At 34.8% G+C, this 22313-nt stretch overlaps 1 protein-coding gene across 1 annotated transcript in view; it reads right to left on the bottom strand.

Moving 5' to 3' along the window:
• Positions 1-9852: 9852 nt before the first annotated feature.
• Positions 9853-22313, bottom strand: part of LOC112057930 (uncharacterized) — a 50684-nt gene continuing 38223 nt past the window's right edge. Inside the window, exons 3-11 of the mRNA XM_024098541.2 lie at positions 16792-16879; positions 14603-14707; positions 13786-13928; positions 13058-13252; positions 12316-12609; positions 11859-11955; positions 10895-11013; positions 10377-10448; positions 9853-10055 (exon numbers count right to left, since the gene is read on the bottom strand). Coding sequence (XP_023954309.1) covers positions 9936-10055; positions 10377-10448; positions 10895-11013; positions 11859-11955; positions 12316-12609; positions 13058-13252; positions 13786-13928; positions 14603-14707; positions 16792-16879 — 1233 coding nt within the window. The 3' untranslated portion in view covers positions 9853-9935. The remainder of the gene's footprint in view (positions 10056-10376; positions 10449-10894; positions 11014-11858; positions 11956-12315; positions 12610-13057; positions 13253-13785; positions 13929-14602; positions 14708-16791; positions 16880-22313) is intronic.

The raw sequence follows: 22313 nt of genomic DNA, 5'->3' as shown, positions 1-22313 counted from the left end.
GGTGTTGGGTGTGTATGTGTGTGTTGTGTGTTTGTGGTGTGTGTGGGGGAATGTGTGAGTGTGTGTATGTCAATAAATTAATCCATGCGTTAATCACATAGTTTAATTTAATTTCAGCAATTTTTCGGTTTCTTCATAATTAATTTCCTCAAACCATTTATTTAAGAGTTGTTTGCATTTATACCTCGACACGTGTGTGATTTTAAGTGCTCTGTTGACTTTAGTGTATATGAATGGTCCGGAGAAGGCGAAAGATTTACGTGCAAACTGGGTGCGTAACACAGGACATATCCACCTTTGAAGACGAAAGCGCTTGTTTACTGTCAAAGCCGCCGTTTTGTGAAACCTCAAAACGACACTTTTGATGTAGAGTTGTCTAACACGCAGATAACCAAGTTCGCGGTACAGAGTATCAGTTGGATATCGGAATGGCTTTTTGTAGGCAGCTTTCAAAACTGCTCGCTGGGCTCGCTCTAATTTCATGAAGTAGCTTTTGCAGGCTCCCCCCCAGGCGGGCAGGCAATAGCTTAATATAGACTGGCAAAATGACTCATACAAAAGCCCAATAACCTCTTCGTTGGCCACATTACGAAGTTTTTTAAATATGAATATGAGCTTTCTTAATCTACCACTTAATGCGTATATATGTTTATCCCATCTCAACCCTTCATCTAGTATAACTCCTAGATATTTTATGTCTCTGACATGTTCCAGTGTAGGACATTGACAGGTTTTATCAGGATTATATTTGCATGAGTGTAGTTTAATATGTAGTTGTTCTTTTGGATCCGTTCGAGTTGACATTCTGAAAGCAATGAATTTGGTTTTGTTACCATTAAGCGTAAGAAGATGGTCTCCAAGCCATGAAGAAAGATCCTGTAAGCCTTGTTGACATAGATGTCTTACTGAATCCCAACTATCACCGTGGAATATTATTGCAGTGTCGTCCGCAAAGCTGAACAATCGTGCTTGATTAAGGCTAAGTGCACAGAGGTCGTTTATGTAGGTCAAAAATAAGGTAGGGCCAAGCACACTACCTTGAGGAACTCCGAAGTGAATTTCTGTTTGATCACTAGATAACTCATCAATAGTAACTTTTTGTTTGCGGTCAGTTAAATAAGATTGAAACCATTGTAGCGTTACACCGCGTATTCCGAGGGCCTCTAATTTAGCAATCAGTATTTTCCGAGATATGGTATCAAACGCTTTAGCTAGATCGAGAAATAAGCCTATACATTTGTTTCCGCCATCCAGTTTCTTAGTTACGTAGTCTGTAAGTTCTGTGACGGCATCCTCTGTCGATCTATTAGCCCTAAATCCATATTGATTGGTTGAAAGAAGACCATTCAGTTCTAAATAGCTTAAAAGTCTTTTATTAACGATTTTTTCAACAATTTTGGATACGCTTGAGAGAAGAGAGATGGGTCTATAATTAGATAAATCACTAGGGTCACCGTTTTTTAATATGGGACATACGTTAGCTATCTTAAACTTTTTTGGAACAATCCCACTAGATAAGCTGAGATTACATAAGAAGGCGATGGGACTAGCTAGTTGGAGTTTACATTTTTTCAAAAGCACGTTTGATATATTGTCTAAGCCAGATGCTGACTTGTTTTTTAAATTACTAATTATTTTTAAAATTTCGATTTCATCGGTCGGAGTGAAGAAGAAAGAATGCTGGCTTTTATTTGTGATAATCATGTGTGTCAAGCACTTATTTGACAGTTCAGATTCAGTTTTCCCGGAATCGCTTAAGATTTTATTAGCAAGTTTTTCACCTATACTCGAAAAATATTTATTGGCTTCATCGAGTACACATTTTGGTTGTGAGCTATTTAGAATTAATTGTTGATTACTTTTCTTTCTTTTGAAGTCCGTTTACGGTCACCTTTACTATTTAATAATTTATTCCTTTCGTGTGTATCTTTGAGGTTTTGGATAATGTTGTTACAAGTATTCCTGTATTTTTTGTACTGGTCATTTAATTTTTGATCTTTAGGGTTTTTTCGTAACGATGCATGGAGACGATCACGCTTCTCTATACATTTCAGGAGACCTAAAGTCATCCAGGGTTTGAGTATGCATTGGGAACGATGAACAGTGCGCAACTCTGTGTTTTTGGCTACAGTCGCGTTTACTGTACTAAGGAATTCATCAGTCGCCTCATTGATGTCTGTGTGTTTGAAGAACTGAGACCAGTCTGTTTCTTGAAGGTCTTTTAATATTTGGTCATAGTTTACCTTTTTTGAGTATTTTACTTGAGCTGGAGTACTGTGTTTAGGTTTTCCGATTGAAAACAGCACAGAATCGTGATCACTAATGTCTGATCTACAGACCACAATATTAATTGGTAACCGTGACTTAATCAGAACATGGTCCAGACAGTTTGGGCCTCTTGTTGGAAATGTATGACCAGGTGTGAAGCCGTACTGGGCCGTTAAGTTCAAGTACTCCTCTGATTTTGTATCATTTACGTCCTTTTTAATATCTATATTAATATCACCAACGATAAAACAACTTTCGGATTTGGAATTTTTTATTACTACTTCTAAGGAGCTTAAAAAGTTGTCAATATTTTTAAAAGACGGTGATCTGTAAATGCATACTATTGATGTACAGGAATTTAGTTCCAAGAGTAGACAGTTTGCATCTATGAATGTAGGCTCTGTCAAATTAATTTTAAGATATTTTTTAAAGTATATTACTATGCCATCATTTTGATTGAGATATTTTTTAGAGTTAAGTTGTTCATAGTTATTAAGTGTGTGTATGTTATCGCTATCTGATAGCCAACACTCTGTCAGAATAATTAAATCTGGCTGAAAATTCAGGTCTTTGATGAAGATAATTAAATAATCCAAATTTTTGCGAATACTTCGTATATTCTGAGATAGAACTGTTATTTGATGATTAGTGTCGCCTAGATATCGGATACACAAGTTGGGTTCGTCTACATATGTACTTGTCGCAGCAGAAATTTTATTATCTAATTCATTTATCAATAATGTGTTAGAACCCGTGATAGTTAGAGTAGGCATCAACTATTATTTGAGGTGCAGTTTTATGGTATAATTTAAGTACAGGTACATAGTAAGTAATATGCAGACTAGCTGAAGATTTTATATTTCTGAAGGCTGACTTGGAATATGTATTTTTGTTTGAGTTAAGTGTAATTATGGTATTGTAAATATTGCTGGTTGTATGTTCATAGGTGCACGTATGTTTAGTGAATGAGTGACATGAGCTTGTAGTATAGTTATTATTAAAGTAATTCAAAGTCTGTGTAGATATATGTAGGTTGAATAATTTTTTCGTTGTGAAAATGTAACTTGAAACATTATATTCGAATTACGAATATACCTAATACAAGAGGCGCGAGGCCGTAAGCGAATCAGTTTGAAATGGCTTTTTTCCCAGGGAGTTGAGAAGCTTTATAAGTTGAGAACGTTGGGAACTTTATATAGATTAATCACAACGCTAGACTTCAGCTCCAAAAAGCCTTATTCGGGTCACTGTTGAGCACGAGTCTCCTGTTAGAATGAAAGGGGTTAGGCGTCGTCCACGCTGGCTCAATTCGTATAGGGAGATCTCACACATGCTATCACGAATCGACTATTTTGGCTGGTGGGAGGCTTCGACCGTTGCTAGTTACTACACTACCGACAAAGACGTACCGCCAAGCGATTTAGCGTTCTGGTACGATGTCGTGTAGAAACCGAAAGGGGTGTGAAATTTCATCCTCCTCCTAACAAGTTAGACCGCTTTCATCTTCGATTGCATCATCACTTATCATCAGGTGAGATTGTAGTCAAGGGATTATAATAACAAAAACACTTCAGCTTACATATCTACAATTTATTTTAATAATATTAAGTAAGTATATTGTTTTGCCAAACTCTTCATGGTATCTTTTCCTTAGCTATACCTCACAAACTGATCGGTATTTTGAGTATGAATTACTTCAATTTCAAGACGTGAAGGCCTCACAAAGAATTGTAGAACGCGCGATATATTATTGTGTACTAATAGATTTGAAATTTGGAATGGAAATAGATTTTACTCTGGATTAACACACATAGGCTACATTTTATCCCGGAAAAATCCATGGTTTCCGAGGGATTTGTGAAAAACTAAATTCCACGCGGACGAAGTCGTGAGATATAATTTATGTACACTGTACTCGTATATACGAGTACGTATGAAAATCTGCTGTCCGAGCCCCTGCAATCATTAAAACCGTCCCTGGCTGCAACTGCCATAATAACATTCAAATATCATACGAGTACACACACTCCAACAGTACTATTGTTATGATGTTAGCCAGGCCACCCTGATAGCTGGAGTCGATATTAAATTCGCTCGTTATCTGAGAGTTAATTGCCCTCACACCAAAGTTGTTTCAAGTCCCCTTAGTTGGCTATCAGCAAACTTTAGTTACGCCACCCTCAGTTTACATATCCGTAGGTAGGTAACTATTTTAATTGTTGGAAAACTTCAGCGTAAACTAGTATAATTAAAGCAAAACAAATTTTTGGTACCTAAGTATATAATACTTCCTGATTTGATCACGCAGAGAAACTCCAAGCATAGCTCGCTCCATCGCTCGCTGAGTGACTTTGAGCCTTCTAAGAAAGCGCATAGTCAGCGTTTGCCAGCTATAGTTTGCTGGAATGGCGACCCCGCACCGGAAAGCGTAGTGTTGGCCGACCCCCCACCAGGTGGACCAAGGATATCAAGCGGGTTGCAGGGAGCCGCTGGATGCTGGCGGCTCGAGATCGTTGTGCTTGGAGGTTCATGCAAGAGGCCTATGTCCAGCAGTGGACATCTATCGGCTGTCAAGGTAAGTAATATTTTCGAACCTACACACTCCGGAATCGGAGGCAGAGGTCATGTACACTGTGCTATCATTGACTAGGTTCGAATCCGGTCCGGGGCATGCACCTCCAACTTTTCAGGTATGTGCATTTTAATTAAATATCACGTATCTCAAATGGTGAAGAAAAAACATCATGAGGAAACCTACACACCTAAGAATTTTCTTAATTCTCTACGTGTGTGAAGTCTGAAAAACCCGCATTGGGCTAGCGCGGTGGACTATTGGCCTCACCCAATTCTCTTACTCTAATTTTGAGTGGAGACTAGTGCTCAACAGTGAGCCGAATATGGGTTGATAATGATGATGATGATACTGAATTGCTGATACAAGTAGCTATTACAATGAACTGTTGTTAGAGAAACAAAAGAATCATCCTTGATGTTATGCCCTTGTGAAGCGTTCAAATAAATGCATCAATAGTATGGGTAGTAGTAGTAGTAGTAGTAATTAAAGTTTCAACTATCTCTATTACGGCAAATAGACTAACTGGCCTATTCACTAATTTGGTTTTTCATTCAGTTTTTCACAAATCCCGCCGGAACCATGGCCTTTCCCGGGATGAAAAGTATCGTATGTGTTAATCCAGAGTAAAATCTATTTCCATTCAAAATTTCAGCCAAATCGCTTCTGTAGCCTCAGTGTAAAGGAGGAACAAACATGCACACTTACATACACACGCAGAGACACTTAGACACAATATTAGCGTGATAGTGTGAATTAGATTGAAGTACTCGCGCTGTCGAGTTATAAAAACTTTGCTTCAAAATAACGTTACTAATATCTAAAAAAATATATATAAATACAATAGTAATAGTATGTAACATCATAATATGAAGTTTGTTAATTAACGTTTTATAATATGAGAGTAGGTATATTATTAAAGCACAATATATAATATATAAAGAGTAACTAACTAACTACCTTTTGCTCTGCTCTGGTTACTGAAAAGTTCACCAACTAAAAGTTTTGCGACAACAATTTCATTCACTAAATTTAACTCTACACAATAATACACTAAAATGGAGAGTTTGTTGTGTTTTGATTTATTACCATTTATACTAATAAATGCGAAGTTTCTTCACTATGACTCAAATGATCGTAATTGCATACTTCTTTTCACGTTTACCACATCCTAAACACTAAATTCTTTAATTATTATGATTTTACTTTTACTTCTGTAAATTCCCGTATTTCCAAGTTCAATACAGTAAGTCCTAAAGGCTTTGTTAGGTAGTAAATCCCAAGAGAAAATCCAATTCAAGGTCTATTTACACAAAGTTTAGGGTCGTACTTAAAGTTGCTATAACGGACACTTCTATTGCGAAAGTTATCCGAATGGCATAATCGTTTGCATAAACAAATACGAGTGCTTCTTATTACATTTAAAGCTCTGCTGTACAATGTTTTAAAGTACATAATAAGAGATTATTACCATTTTCTCATCAAGCGAGTCGCAGGTATTTCGCTGGATGCAAGCGGCTCAGTATCGTGATGTTTGGAAGTCCCTGCAAAAGGCCTATGTCCTGCAGTGGACGTCCATCGGCTGACATGATGACGATGATGATGATTAATCATTCTTCATCAATTTTATCATTTTGACATTGAATGAATGAAATATACTTTATTGTACACCAAAAATTAAAAAGAACCAGCAAGAAATAAACTTAAAAAACGAATGTACAAATTGGCGGCGATATCTTCCAGACCACCAATCAAAAAAGAGAAAAACAAATACAAGGAATAATGAGGAGAGTACACATAAATAAAGAAAAAGTAAATAATACATTGACATTGATTACAGGACTGCCATTTTACCAATGTAATGTAGAGTCAGATTTTTGGATAGCAGTTATAATACGTTTTGTTTATAGTTAGTTACTAGATAGATCTTCTCTTTTATTAACCGACTCCGATTTTGAAAATTCTTTTTTTGTTTTGTTGTTTTGAAGGGTTTGATTCCAGGGTGGTCCCATTTTTTTCATGTCAGGATCTGATGATGGCATCCTGGAGAAGTCGAGAGGAACTTTCGAAAATCGTAGAGACGGCTAGTGCGTTTGTTAGTGTTTCCATAAAGTATTTTAAACTACTACAATTTTATGAAGGTCTGGAGATGGTCTGATGATGGAGCCAAAACACAGACGATGGAACTCGTCAACGATTTACAGCAGGTACCTTTTGTTTGGTCTTGATTTATTGCTATTGATGAGAACTTTCCACCTCGACGGTTGTGACTGTATTAAGGGTCTGATGATGAAGACGAAGGACAGTGAAGAGAACTCCTCGACGGTTCACAGTAGCTACCTTGTGTTTGGACTTGATAAATTTGTATTGATGAGAACTTTCCACCTAAGTGGGTTGTGACTGTATTAGGGGTCTGGTGATGAAGACGAAGGATAGTTAAGGGAACTCCTCGATGTTTCACAGTAGCTACCTTGTGTTTGGACTTGATAATTTTGTATTGATGAGAACTTTCCACCTGGATAGGTTGTGACTGTATTAGAGGTCTGGTGATGAAGATGAAGGAGAGTTAAGGGAACTCCTCGACGGTTCACAGTAGCTACCTTGTGTTTGGACTTAATAAATTTTATATTGATGAGAACTTTCCACCCATATGGATTGTGACTGCATAGGGGGTCTGGTGATGAAAACGGAGGACAGTCACCTTTCACGTTTTTCTGAATATTCAAATTACGTGTGGATAAAGGGGCAGTGAAATTTTGTATATGAGTTAAGGTAGTATTTTTAAAATTGGGATTGTAGGACTTAGATACTTATCATAAGAAAATGAAGTTTCAACTAATTGCTCATTAATTTTTGTTCACACTCAGTTAGGTGTGCTAACACTAAAAATTAAAAAATAAAAATTTTATTAAAAAAAATTCAACCGACTTCCAACTCAAACATTAACCTAAACTAAAAAGCAAAAAATAACATCTTACCTATGTGCTACCTTCTGATCAGTTTGAAGGCCAATTCAGTGTCATGTTTTAATTAAAGCCGTTTCTGAACCACAGAAATTGTGTAATTTAAACGGCTTGAATTAAAACATCACTGGCTTGGCACCGCCTTCAAACTGATCAGAAGGTAGCACATAGGTAAGATGTTATTTTTTGCTTTTTAGTTTAGGTTAATGTTTGAGTTGGAAGTCGGTTGATTTTTTTTTAATAAAATTTTTATTTAAATGATTGAGAAACGGCATTTTTCAATAAAACGAATATTTCTTTGACATTATTAGGCTGAGTAACCCTTTAAGTAAGTAAGTCCTTTTTTGTCCTTTAAGTAAGTAAGTCCTTTAAATATCATTTACGATGAATTGAAGTTAAGCTAGTGTACTTGAATATGTTAAGTGAAGTTTCTCTTGTAGATATAAATTATTATTATTCTATACCATTGAAATTTTTATGTCAAACTGTTAGTCTGTTCTGAGTTATATTTGCAATTCTAAATAGCAGTTTAGAGGCCGGTAAAACCATCTTCTGTTAAATATCGAATAGTTTATTCAAAAGTTTTATCTGTCATTTATGAATAGATGATGATACAATGTCTATCCAACATTTATTAATAGACGGTAAAACCTATCGTAGATACTAAACATGTATCGTTAATCTGTGGACACACCGGCCCTAAGATCTGTACCGAATACTGCTTGTGAGAGAAAGTGCTTGCTACAATCCACTATAGTTTCTGCCATATTGTTTAGTACAGCTTTATAACGGATATAGTCATACAGTTCCAGGCATAGGAAGGTTAAGACCTCTGCCTTAAGATTACAGAATAGGATATTATTGTTTGCAAAATAAATTCCCACTATTCGTTATCCAGGCCTCCAGTTCTGTTTTAGGGTAGCTGAAAGGAAGGAAGGTAGCAAATACATACCTAAAAATGTCCACCAATTCTCAGACCATAGAGAGACGTAAGCGCCCAGCCATAGCTGAATCTACGCTTGATTGATGGATAGATGATACGGTTATGATCCCTTTACGTCGATTATATGCCTTTAGAGAAACAGCTTACTGTTCTTAACTTGTGGGATCATGTCTCGATATACTTTGCTTCTTCACTTGAAGTTAGGAGACCCATCTACTATTCTATCTATCTATCTATCTATTGAAAACGTTCAGGTTATCATCATATTATCACATAACCATTATCATCTTGTATCTTGGTTTTAATGGGATGCTTTGATCACACACTTCGCCGAACAGGTATGTACGAAATTTGTTGTGTGACAAAAGTCCGTAGATAGTAAACTTCTCGAAACTTTTGGCAACTTTGATTGGGGCGCAAAATTAATTTTCCCCAGGGACAACCCAATTTCATTTTGAAAGCAATTAACAAGCAGTTTAGAAACATTTGTATTTGCCACAATACACGCTTGCCGGCTACATTATCATACAGAGATATTATTGTGCAATTCGTGATCTAAATTAGAAAAATGTAATACACTGATGCCATTATGATCAGAATCTAAACTGGAGTGTGACAGTTTTCTGCGATATTTTAATGACAAAATTACATTTCCCAAAATACATCGATTGTATTCTCTCTGGGGTATTTTGCCAATAATTAGTTTATTATGAGTCAGAAATATATTTTAGCTAGGATGCGATTATGGATCAGAATGTCCTTGGATCGCGTCTTTAGTCAGCGTCACGATAGAAATTGAGATTTTTCTTCTTTCAAACAATTGCCAAACAATTCTCAGTGTAACTTGAAGTTTAGTGATGTCCTACCCCCGTGCTTTGAAGAGCACGTAAAGCTAGCGATCCCGACTATTATCATTAACACCTATTAGTTAGTATGATTGTTACAGCATTAAACAGTGTCACCCTTTGCATTCTGCCCTGCACTCTGCCCAACTCGCATTTTGTAGAACATGACAGATCCGAACTTCAAATCTCTTCTTCTATAAGGAGGTAGTCTGGTTTTGCATTGGGTAGTTATGCTTAGCAGTAATTATTAAATGAAACACATTCTTTTAAAAAAAGTATATTTATCAATACAAAACCCAGGTACATAGAAGATATGTATAACTTAAGTCTTAATTATTATTATCTTATTGCTCGGTTACTGTTTCTACAGGCGTTTCTTCTTTGACAACAACTACGTGTTTGTTAGCTCGTCTCCTTGCAGGACCCAGCCGTACTCTTGACTCCACAGCTCCATCACCAGACACCTAAGAATAAAATCATTAAGACTATACTTGCTTGAACAATGATATTCTTTCTCTATCACTTCTAAGTGAAACGTTAAACCGTCGGTACCAGTCATTGTTATTATATTATATTAATAACTAATAGTGATCGCTAAACAGTCAAACATTACCACCCTTACCCCACTTGCTGGAGTAACATGGTGGGTCTATGCTCTTTAACCCTTCGCAATTCACGTCTCTTCCAGAATGTCGACAAAGTTTCATAGACTACATACTCACAACTACTGTGGTATTCTTAAGTGACGTTTTATATGACAAAGTATGAAGTAGAAGTATTATTACCTGTACAGATTTCCTTGCCGGCACATTATTTTCCAAGAATTTGTTAACAGCACTTAACGTGTTAATTGGAATCTACAAATATATAAAAAGTGTTAAATTATTGATTGATAATATATTATATTGATGATTATTAATTTCAAAAAATAATAAAGTCGATGTATATAAGATCGAATTCATTTCAAAAAATATTTTGTTAAATATCTTATTTACTCGTACAAGTTTACTTACGACAAAATCTTATGGCCCTTTTATTTACCTGTTTATTATACCCACAACACTTTTGTTAAAATATAGTTAATGCTATCTACAAATCAAAAAGCATTAAAAAAGTAAAAATTCTAAATAAATTAAAACACGAGCAAAAAATAGCACACAAACATTTAAAACCACAGAATTAAAATAGTGTTAGTAAAATAGATTAATGAAAAGCCAAAACAACACAAATGTTTAATAAAAATAAAATAAGAAATACAAAATAATGAAGAAGAAGAAGTATTGAATCCTAGTCATAAACTTACAGCTAATATATCATCAATGAATTTTGAAGCGCTCGGTGTTTCGACCGATATGTGCGCTGATGACGAAGAAGAAGGTGATGATGATAATGGAGCATGTTTTGATGTAATGGCATCAGAGTCTGTAAAATATTAAAGGTTATGTTACATAAATGTTTTCATGATCATTGATTATGCTAAAAATATAAAAGTAAAAAGTCCTTTAAAAAGCATGATAAGAAATTAAAAATGTTATTACGATTTACGATGATAATTAAAAGAGAAATTACATTCATATACCTATTATTGCAATGATTTAAGATAGGGCGATCGAAGAGTAACAGAAAAAATTTCCGATTTTGACAACAAAAAATGCCCAAAATTACTTTTATCTACCTGACAATTTGTTTGTGCACGTTAACTTTCGGACGTAATAAGCAGTAATTTATTAGGAGTATATTATATAAAACGTAGAAAAACATAATATAGATGCTGTTTTGTAACATTGGACGTCACATAATGCTCAACTTATGAAAGTAACAGTTGCATAAAAACTAAAAAGGAATGTAATTATGTTTTGAAGTTAAAATTTATTATTTAAAAAAAAACACGAACATTTGTTTATTTACTTGAAATGAAAACCAGCGCAGCTTTTTATTATGCTCAATAAATAGCGCCGAATGAACGTCCATAAAAGCGTTATGGTATTATGTGGTAATTTTCATGCGGTTTTTATAGGTAGATGTAAATCGACATTTGGTTTTTCTTGCATTGCACGATTTGACGTAGGAAAATAATTAGTTTGTCTGAAAATTTGTATGTTTATTTATTTAGACAGTATCACATCTAATTCCATTTGACCGTACACCAACTTCATGAAATTTTTCGTCAAAGTTCTTCAAATTCCAATAGTATCTCTTATAAATAAATTAATCTAAAAATATAAAATTGATTACTTGTTCACTCATAAACATTTAATAATAACCACCTGCTTGTATATGGGCAGATTTTTCCACAGAAACATGTGTATTTGCGGCAGTGTTCCCAAGGAAGTTACCCACCGCTTTTAGGGTAGAAATAGGAATCTGTAACAAAAAACAGTCATCATCGGGCGGCTCTTAACCGTGTAGTTTGGAAGTCCTTAAATTAGGCCTATACTTAACGGTAAACGTCCATCGCCTAATGATGATGATGATTTTACTTGTGCTTTTTCCAAGTAAGCCCACTTCCATCTTAGACTGCATCATCATTTAACATCAGGAGTGATCACAGTCAAGCAAGCAATAAAAAAATGTTAATATTTAAAATTTTTAGGTTAAATGCATTTCTAATGCGTACAGCCAGTGGAAATTTGTATGCGGTTTTGTTTATATATTTTCAACAAGATAGGACAGAGTAAATAAAGTTTTGGAAAAGATCCGCCAGTTGCTTTTTGAAATACTCACGTTGAAAATGTCAGCGAAAAATGTAGGATTTTTTTCGACAGTGACTTCTTTATGGTAAGTTGATCCAACTCCACCATTAATGTGTCCCTCCGCTGCTACACCAGCATGAGCAGACGCAGCTGAGTCAACATCAACGTCAATTCTTTTTTGAATTTGAGGAGGTCCAACAATATCACCTTGTCCTCCTACATAACCTCCAAGAAACGCTGTTTTGCGGAAATGGTGTCTACGTGGCTTATAATGTGTGTGTATGATTTCTTTCTCCACTACTGCTGTTTTAGGAGCGACATAAACCTGTAATATTGGATTAATAAATTATTATTATTATACATTATATTGTATTTATACAATGTTTTTCTTTTAATAAGAATGTTAGCACAATTACCACTTTGAAGTAGTTAAGTAAGTGGCTACCTTCGTTTAAGGTAAAGTATACCAAGTAACTTGGTGGTTTATAAATCACTGTAAATCGTCGATCAATGGTGTTTTTCGATGGATCGATGTTTACAAAAGCGTTATGGTTTATTTTTGTTGCATTATTATGGCTGCCACATTGCCATTGGGTGATATATTGGTAGGACTTAAAACAAACCTGGGAAGAATAATAACTATGCGGGGTTTTATTCCATTGACTTTGATAACCTGCGGCAAATGCTGTGTTAAGAAAATAATTAAAAAGTACTCGAAAATTAAGATTCACTTGTCTTAGTACTTCGACGCTGGGCTCCCATATTTTACTCACTTCTTTCACGACGACTGGTGGTACAGTTTCATGAATTACTTTTTTTTCTACTTCAACTGGTCGCACTTCATTTATTGAGTCGATATTTATCTCTGTATGTACTTTTTTATGTATCGGTTTCACTTCAACTGGTTTAACTCCTTTAGATGCAGAGAAAGAGTATCCTGAAGAACCCTCAACAGATGCAGCACCTCCCTGGAAATTTAAAATGAATTAAATATTTCACACGTAACAAAATGTCCATTTTCAAAACGTCCATTGTAATACATTGAGCACATATTGAACACAAGCATAAACACGTGAACAAGTGGTATTGTGAATATAAAAGCGCAAAAAAATTCTAAAAAATAACATGCGTTGCATAGCATTTACTATATAATATATAATCTGCCACACACACACACAATATGATTATATATGCATGCAGGTTGCATATATTGAAAATTCATTTTACCTTTGTCAGTCGACTTTAAATCAGGGGTTAATTTCTGTAGATATATAGAGAAAATTAATAATAGAAATAGTTTATCTTATAGTATTTATTGGTGAGCAAAAAGAACTACATTAGTAACTAACTACATAACACTAAAAGAACCTCAGCCATGGTTATAGTATAGGTAGATCGTTTACAGTTTCTTTTGTTCTGCACGTAACGCCTTCTCCTTTGCTTTCAATTCCTTTCTCTTTTGCTTTTCTTCTTTCCATCTTATTCTTATCCCGTTACCTACCATTCCAGTTGCTGCATAGTTGTTTCCTGCTTGAGCTGATGCAAATCCTGTGCCAGAAGCTGAGTTGTCAACGTTCGTTCCTCCAGCAAGTCCAGCCTGAGCATTAATACCATTGCCTGCAGTCGCTCCAGCAAATAGTCCACCTGTAAGTTTATTAATATTAAAATTAAAGCATTAATAAATTTTAATTTTATATTTCCTTTTTTATTTTTATAATTGGTTTAGGTAGTTTATTTTGTTAAATATTATTGTGTTAGTTAGTGTAACTAACTAAAACATAGTGAGTTATTTTGATAAATATTAAAAAAATAACAAATAAATTAAAATTGCTTTGAGTAACGAAAATAAATGAACATTGCAGTTAAATAACTTTTCAATTACTCCAATAATTAAAAAAAATCGGAAAATAATGTAGAAGATGTGAATCTATGCATAATTTACAGATTTGAAATTGCTTCGTTAGTCTAATAGTTATTAAACGCAGACTTGGATCATGAAGTCCTGGATAGTCCTTCTTTGGGATTTGATATATGATGGTAATCGTCACAGAGACAAACAATTCTCTCACAAACAAGTCTGGCCTTTAAACCGCATTATAGAAGCGAAGGGTTTTAGCGTCAATCTTAGGCAGAACTGTAGTTTTTCTTTTATATAAGATTTTTTTTAAACTTGACCAATATTTTCATTCCCCTCCAACTAGTTGCAAAAGACTGTGATAGGACTGGGTACGACAGTAGTCCAGCGGACGGAGATCGAACCATGACCTGGTTATGAGTCTGTTGAGCTATTGAGGCTTTATTATAAGAATAAAAATTACCTGCTGACCCTCCATTTTGACCGGCGCCTCCTCCAAGACCGGCTATCGCTGATTGGCCATGAGGAGTTCCAGCTTCAGCGTACAAGCCTCCAGCAGCATTTCCTCCTGTACAAATATAAATAATGTTTAAAAAATCTCAATATATTGTTACAATAATATTGTCACCAGGAACTACTGACCTGCTAGCCTATTCACTATATTGGTTTTTATTATCAACCTACTAAAATAAACATCAAATCAATTGACAAAATGTCATCTACTTAGTATAAGATATTCAGTCGGCACCGGATGACATTATATTACATAGAATCTCAATTTCGTATATGTCAACTAGCATACGTTAAAGATGTGAATTAGCAATGTTGAGCATTATAAAGCTTAGACATACTGTTATGCTCCAACGATTCTCTAATACCAAAAATTATAGTTCGTTTGGATATTTCGTTCCTTACTCAAATCCTACTAATATTATAAACGCGAAAGTTTGTATGTATGTTTGGATGTTTGTTACTCTTCGCTACAACTGAAGTGATTTGGCTGAAATTTGGAATGGAAATAGATTTTACTTCGGATTAACACATAAGCTACTTTTTATCCCGAAAAAAATCATGATTTCCCGGTTTGCGAAAACTGATGATTTTGATGATATGAATGTATCTTACCCTTTCACGCCTCGACTACTGAATCGAATTAGCTGAAATTTGGTATTGAGATATATTATAGCATGGATTAACACATAGGCTACTTTTTATCCCGGAAAAATCCATGGTTCCCGAGGGATTTGTGAAAAACTAAATTCCACGCTAACGAAGTCGCCTACTGTTTGCTATAAAAGGCAATAATACGGCTACAAAATATGTAAATTAAAAACAAAGAATACGAGTATAACATCGTATGCAGTGCGTAAGTTTTACATATTTATTAATCCAGATTGTGGTTATAAATGCTGATGAAACATTGCTCTCTCGTTAGTCATAATAGTTACTTTGCATGTAATTATGTTCTACTTATTTGTAATGATGCAGTAAAATTCCATGCGTATTTTATATTTTTTAACCGACTTCACAAAAAGGAGGAGGTTATCAATTCGTCGGAATCTTTTTTTTATGTATGTTCACTCGAAGACGTCTGAGCCGATTTAAAAAATTATTTTTTCGTTTGAGAGTGCTTTCCAGTTGGTTCCTGTAGTAATCATGTCAGGATCTGATGATGAGATCCTGGAGAAATCGAGGGGAACTTTAAAAAATTCTAAGGGCAACTATAGCGTTTTATATTTTACCATTAACCACTTTAAAGCATTACAATTTTATGAAGGTCTGGAGTCGATCTGATGATGGAGTCGCAACACACACGAGGGAACTCTTAAACTCTTTGAATTAATACATCACTAACTTGGTACAAGCTACCGCCTTGAAATTGATCACTGCAAACTGAGAAGGTAGCACATACGATGTTATTTTTCGCTTTTTAGTTTAGTAAAAACATTTTTATAATTTTGAAGTCAGTTGTATTTTTTATTAAAATCTGTTACAGTTAATCGGTATTTTTTTATGAAACATTAGCACCCACGACTTCAACGTCCGCGTAAATTATAGTTTTTCACAAATCCCAAGTAAACCATTGATATTTCCGGGATGAAAAGTATGATAAAGGTAACACAGGGACTAATCTATCTACATTCCACATCCAAATCGGTATAGTAGTTTCGACACACATATACATACAACGTATTGCTTCAACGCTACTCGTAGTAGGTACTTTATGATATACCAGCTGCGCTGACCTAAGAACAGAGGCCCAAGGGCCAATGGGAAAGGTGGAAGCGCAAAACCTCATTGCACTCATGCTAGCAGACGAGGAGAAATGGAGTAGGTACTCACAGATGCTGAGAGCTATCGTGATTAGGAGAGAGGAAAGAGAACGGGCCGAAAAGAAAGAGACAGAGAAATGAAAAATTAAAAGTCCGTACTGACCGGCAGATAAAAAAAAAAAGTTACTTTATGACATACCGCCAAGCGATTTAGCGTTCCAGTACGATGCCGTGTAGAAACCGTCAGAGGTAGAATAAACTTGTACAACTTTCAAGTAAGCCCGCTTCCATCTTAGACTGCATTGTCACTTAACATCAGACGAGATCGCAGTCAAGGGTTAACTTGTCACTTAACAAAAAAAAAGGTAGTTTTACTCACCGAAAAGACCACCAAATCCAACGCCAGCGTGGTAGCCGCCGAAGTTGACTCCTATTTTCCCATCTTTGAATGTCAAAAACTGGGGAGCCTGTAAAATAAATGGTTTATGTTTACTGAAAGTGCCAAAGCCAACAACCAAAAAAATCTAGCCTAAAGACCAACGGCATAACTCGTGAAGAGAAATAGACAAAGTCTAGACCCTGTACCACGTGGCACGTCGATTATCTTTCTACAAACGCTTACGCTTAGAAAACGAATTGTATCTGATTGACAACTTGATCACGTGACATGTCGATAATGAACGTCATTTCCATACATTTTTTAGTAAATAAATAAATGAATTTTTATTTTTGTTTACACCATAGAATTAAAATTAATCCACAAGAGATGGTTTAGTGTACGAATCGTTAGCATATGTAGAAAGAGAATCGACATGCTACATGGCAGGCCTAGGGCTATTTATTTCTTGTATTTTGTTTTTTAATAAAATATCAATTTGACATTGTAGACGATATTTAGGTATTATTGGTTTTAAGTAACGTTCTTTGTTAACCACAACTAACATTGAGATGTGGAAATTTCCTCTTTTGAGCGCCTCATTTTTCATGCGCTAGTAACACATCTCACAGTATTTAACATACGGATACGAATATATTATATTTTCGTTATGTTAAAAATATAATTACGCATACACTTAAGAAACAAATTACAATAATGTATTTAAGCAGCTATCGAGTAGGTGAGCTCACAAAAAATCGCACTTTGCACATGTTTACGTATTATTTCTTGAAATAGCGTATATCAATTATAATTTAATGCTGGGTTTTTCCAAGCAACACGTTAGCGAATAAACTTCATTTTAAAACATTAATGGAGTGTCATTATAGCGTCATTATAAATTATACATAAATATAGTTACTAATAAATGATCGTATACCTATCGCATTAATTTATAATTATTATTATAATTATATAAAAAGTAAGTCTTAATAAAACACACATTTTATGATTAGTTTGCATTTAAGACAGGGGTTAAATAAAAAAACTACCCATCTATTCATAAATAGCTTACGTTGTATGGAAATGGCTAATTTAACAAAATAATGAAATAGAAACATAATCCTGATTATTTTGATTGTATTCAAATTTAGTAGCTGTACTTGCATCTTTAATCTGGTGTATAAATAAATTAGTGTTGTTTAAGAAAAGTTTGACTAACTTTGAAAAACTTTATAAACTTAATAAAAAATCATAAAAAGTCAAAGTTTAACATTTTTATTCTGCAAAAACCTTAATCTTTATGATATTCTTAAATGGCTTGAATTAATACATCACCGGTTTAACACCGCCTTCAAAGTAATCAGCAGTTAGAATGTAATATGATCTTATTTTGCTCTTTTTAGTTTAGTTCGTACGTTTTCATCATTATCAACCCATATTCGGCTCACTGCTGAGCTCGAGTCTCCTCTCAGGATGAGAGGGGTTAGGCCAATAGTCCACCACGCTGGCCCAATGCAAGCCAGCAGCAGTTGGCAGACTTTACACACGTAGAGAATTAAGAAAATTCTCAGGTATGCAGGTTTCCTCACTATGTTTTTCCTTCACCGTTTGAGACACGTGATAATTAATTTCTTTAAATGCACACTATTGAAAAGTACCCTTAAAAAAACGTACCCTTATTTATACCCGTATTTTAATACACCCTTTATACCCTTAAAATATCCTCCGGAATCAGAGATAGAGTTCATATCCACTGGGCTATCACGGCTCTCTCACTGGTTGTTACTAAAGTTTAATTAAGTAGGTATGTATATCTTTGACGTTTTTGCAGTCACAGGGAATCGATACCTTCTGTGTGGGTGATACTTGATTAGCGAACACAAGCGCGGGTGAAATGAACGCAAAACGTTTTGTCTGTGATGAATGAAACTCTCGTTATAACGCATCGCATGACCTGACATATGTGGGTCAGGTCATGCCAGTTCTACCCTATTGCCTCTATATCACAGGAAGTTGAAATACTGCGCAAATAAATATATTATGTAGAATAATTATTTTTATTCAGTTGAAGTAAAAATAATCCAAAGTTGAGATTATTTAAGAATTAAATATAAAATGTTTTAGATTATAAGCCCTTGAACAAAAATTACCTGTGAAATGAACCAACGTGAATAACGCTTAGAAGGCTGTTACTATATCAGGAAATAGCAGTCACTATGCCGTCATTTCTGAGCGGTACAGTGGTGAGTACGCGAGTGAAGAGTAAGGCTTGCGACCCTTATATTTCGACTCATGCGCTGGAAAAATGGCTCGTGGTTCTCTGTCTGCCTGCCTCGATCTTGATTTTGAGTTCGAGTTTAGGGTCAAGCAAATAAATATTAAGGATTTCTTTTTCTTAACAAAACTCTCACTAATGGTCTGGAATTAGGAATTTGGAAGTTTATAGTTATATGGGGAAGCTACCCCCGAGCCACTTATAGCGCTTTTAAGCCTTTCCGGTAATACCTAAGGTCAATAAATGTCCCTAGGCCTACCCGCATTATTGCAGATTAGATGATATAAGCTTCATACTCTAATTTACTATATATCCATACTATACCAACTATCGTATGAAATGTTAGTAATCGCGTACTGGCTTTAATTACAGTAAAGTGTTTGGCTTATTTTGCGTTACGCCAGTAATTCACGCGAAATATACTACAGAATGAATTAGGAAACCAATATTCCATTGTCTACGTCCCCGTATTGCACAAGTTATAGATGTAGTTAGTTGTACTGCCATACGAACATAAATTACACCACAATCACAGTATGCAATAGGATATCCTATAGCCGTTTATGTTTGTACATCAGAACTAATTTCGTTGTATGACCCCGCGTTGTGCAATTTGCAATAGGAAACTGTGCGATACTATACAGGAATAATAATTTATATTACTATATGGTTGGTGTACCAATCCTGTAACATATTAAAAGATATACTTACTATTACATAATTTTTAATTTACTGTCAATCGTATAATAACTAATCGGACTAATCAGTAAAAAGTTACACGTGTTCATACATAAAAAACAATACACGTCGAATTTTTAATCTTTTGTCTATTTTCGTCGGTTTAAAATCGTATAAATCGAAAATTTGTGTGTATATTTGTTACTCCTTCACACTGCAACTACTAAACCAATTTGGCTCAAATTTAGAATGGAAATAAAGGCTAAAGGCTAGGCTACAGGCTGTAGGCAAAGCCTACAATTTATCCCGAAAAAATCATGGAAGGTATTCGCGGGATTTGTGAATAGCTGAAGTCTCGGGCACTCACTGGAAATTAATGCGAGTTGCAGGGCTTCGCTGGATGCAGGCGGCTTAGGATCGTGATGTTTGGAAGTCCCTACAAAAGGCCTTTGTCCTGCATTGGACGTCCATCGGCTAATACGATGAAGATGGTGAATCATACGTAACCCCACACAATTTTTAAAAAACTAACGGCTGTTTGTTTGTTTTTTTTTCAAATTTTCAACCGCATACTAAAATAACATGTAATTTTTACTTCAAACATGATTATCCCAGAAAGACTAACTACAAAGAACATAGAATTTACTTTGGCATAACGGGTAATTAGCACTTACTACGAAATGACGGTAGAGGGTTACGTCAAAAGTGTATTGTCGGTACTAACGGCTTTCATCTCTTTGACGGCAAAGCAAAACAGCAACTACTAGATTAACCACCGCACCTACAATGAATTCAAAATGCATTTGAAAACACTTTTTAATAAGTAGTCTGCTAATTGAAACAGAACTTTTATTTTATGACAAATCACATAAGAGTTTGTCGTTTATAATTACAAAATTGCAATGTATTTAATTACATTAATTCCTTTATTCAAAAGTTGTCTGGCAGATTTTGTTATCCTACTTCCTACTAATATTATAAACGCGAAAGTTTGTATGGATGTTTGTTTGGATGTATGAAAGCGAATTGGCTGAAATTTGGAATAGAAACAGATTTTACTCTGAATTAACACATACTTTTCATCTCAAAAAAATTCCATGGCTCCCGCAGGATTTGTTAAATACTGAAATTCACGCGGACGAAGTCGCGGGCGTCTGCTAGTAAGCAATAAGACCGCCTTTGCACATACTTGCTTTCTATGGTTTCTTCTGTTTTCTTTCTGCTTTTCTTTTGTGCAATAAAGTAAATATAAATAAATAAAAATTATTTGCTTTGGTTGAGTTAATTGCCATCAAAGATGATTTTGTTTTTATTAAATCCCGATAAAAATATGGGCGTTAAAGTTTGACCGCTATGTTTGTTTGCCCGTGGCACCGTACCGATTTAGATGTGCTTTATTTGATTTAAAAGCTGGCTTTTTAGCAATGGTTTTAAGATATTTTTCATTAAAATCGGTTGAACCGTCTACAAGATATACGAGTAGAATGTGAATGTTGGGATGAACATTATGAAATGAAATACAAATTATATGTAAGTTTAACTTTAAGTTTGGTTAAATCGTTTAAATCGAGCTCCTAGTCATATATTTCAACAACATTTTTTTTCTGTAATGTTGGAAATAATTACTCACATGATCTATTCTATATTAAGAACTAACATAATCTACACTTTGTTACTGCCTTGTGTGTGAACTACGCCTTAGACTGCATCATAGTCCGGATTTGCAACTTCGCCACGAGCAAAAAATCTCGGTGATTTCTTCACGCGCAATTAGAATTATTTACCAAACGAAAATTTTCCAGTGTTGGCTAATTGGTTGTTAGTTAACTAGAGACTATATTTAACTTACCTAGACCCGCATTACAAAATAGTTCAAACTAATTTATTTATCGGTTTTTTTCGTGGTTTGGTACTAACTTTTAATTGTATGTCAAACTGTATGTATATAACTATTTTCGTATAGATTTGTGTATATATATTATTAATCTCATAAGCTTTACAGACTAATTATTTTTTTTTTAAATTAAAACCATTACAAAAGATTAACTTATATAATACTAGGACGCCCGCGACTTCGTCCGCGTGGAATTCAGTTTTTCACAAATCCCTCGGGAACCATGGATGTTTCCGGGATAAAAAGCCTACATGTTGATCCATGCTATAATATATTTCAATACCAAATTTAAGCTAATTCAGTTCAGTAGTTGAGGCGTAAAAGATTAACAAACATTCATATCATCCAAAACATCAGTTTCGCAAATCTCGGGAAACCATGGATTTTTCGGAATAAAAAGTAGACTATGATCTAGAGTAAAATCTATTTCCATTCCAAACCTCAGCCAAATCGCTTCAGTAGTAGCGGCATTAAAGAATAACAAACATCCGAACATCCATACAAACTTACGCGTTTATAATATTAGTAGGATTTTATAGTAGGTACGTACCTACCTAATAATAATTGTACCTAGATGTTTCCATGACCTAAGTCACACACAATTACACCATGTAATTATATCTTGCCACAGCACCTTTGTGATGGAAACACTTTACCGACGTAATAGATTGTTGT

Source organism: Bicyclus anynana, chromosome 13, assembly GCF_947172395.1.
Source record: "Bicyclus anynana chromosome 13, ilBicAnyn1.1, whole genome shotgun sequence".
Classification (NCBI taxonomy): domain Eukaryota; kingdom Metazoa; phylum Arthropoda; class Insecta; order Lepidoptera; family Nymphalidae; genus Bicyclus; species Bicyclus anynana.
This window is presented reverse-complemented; position numbering and strand designations above follow the sequence as displayed.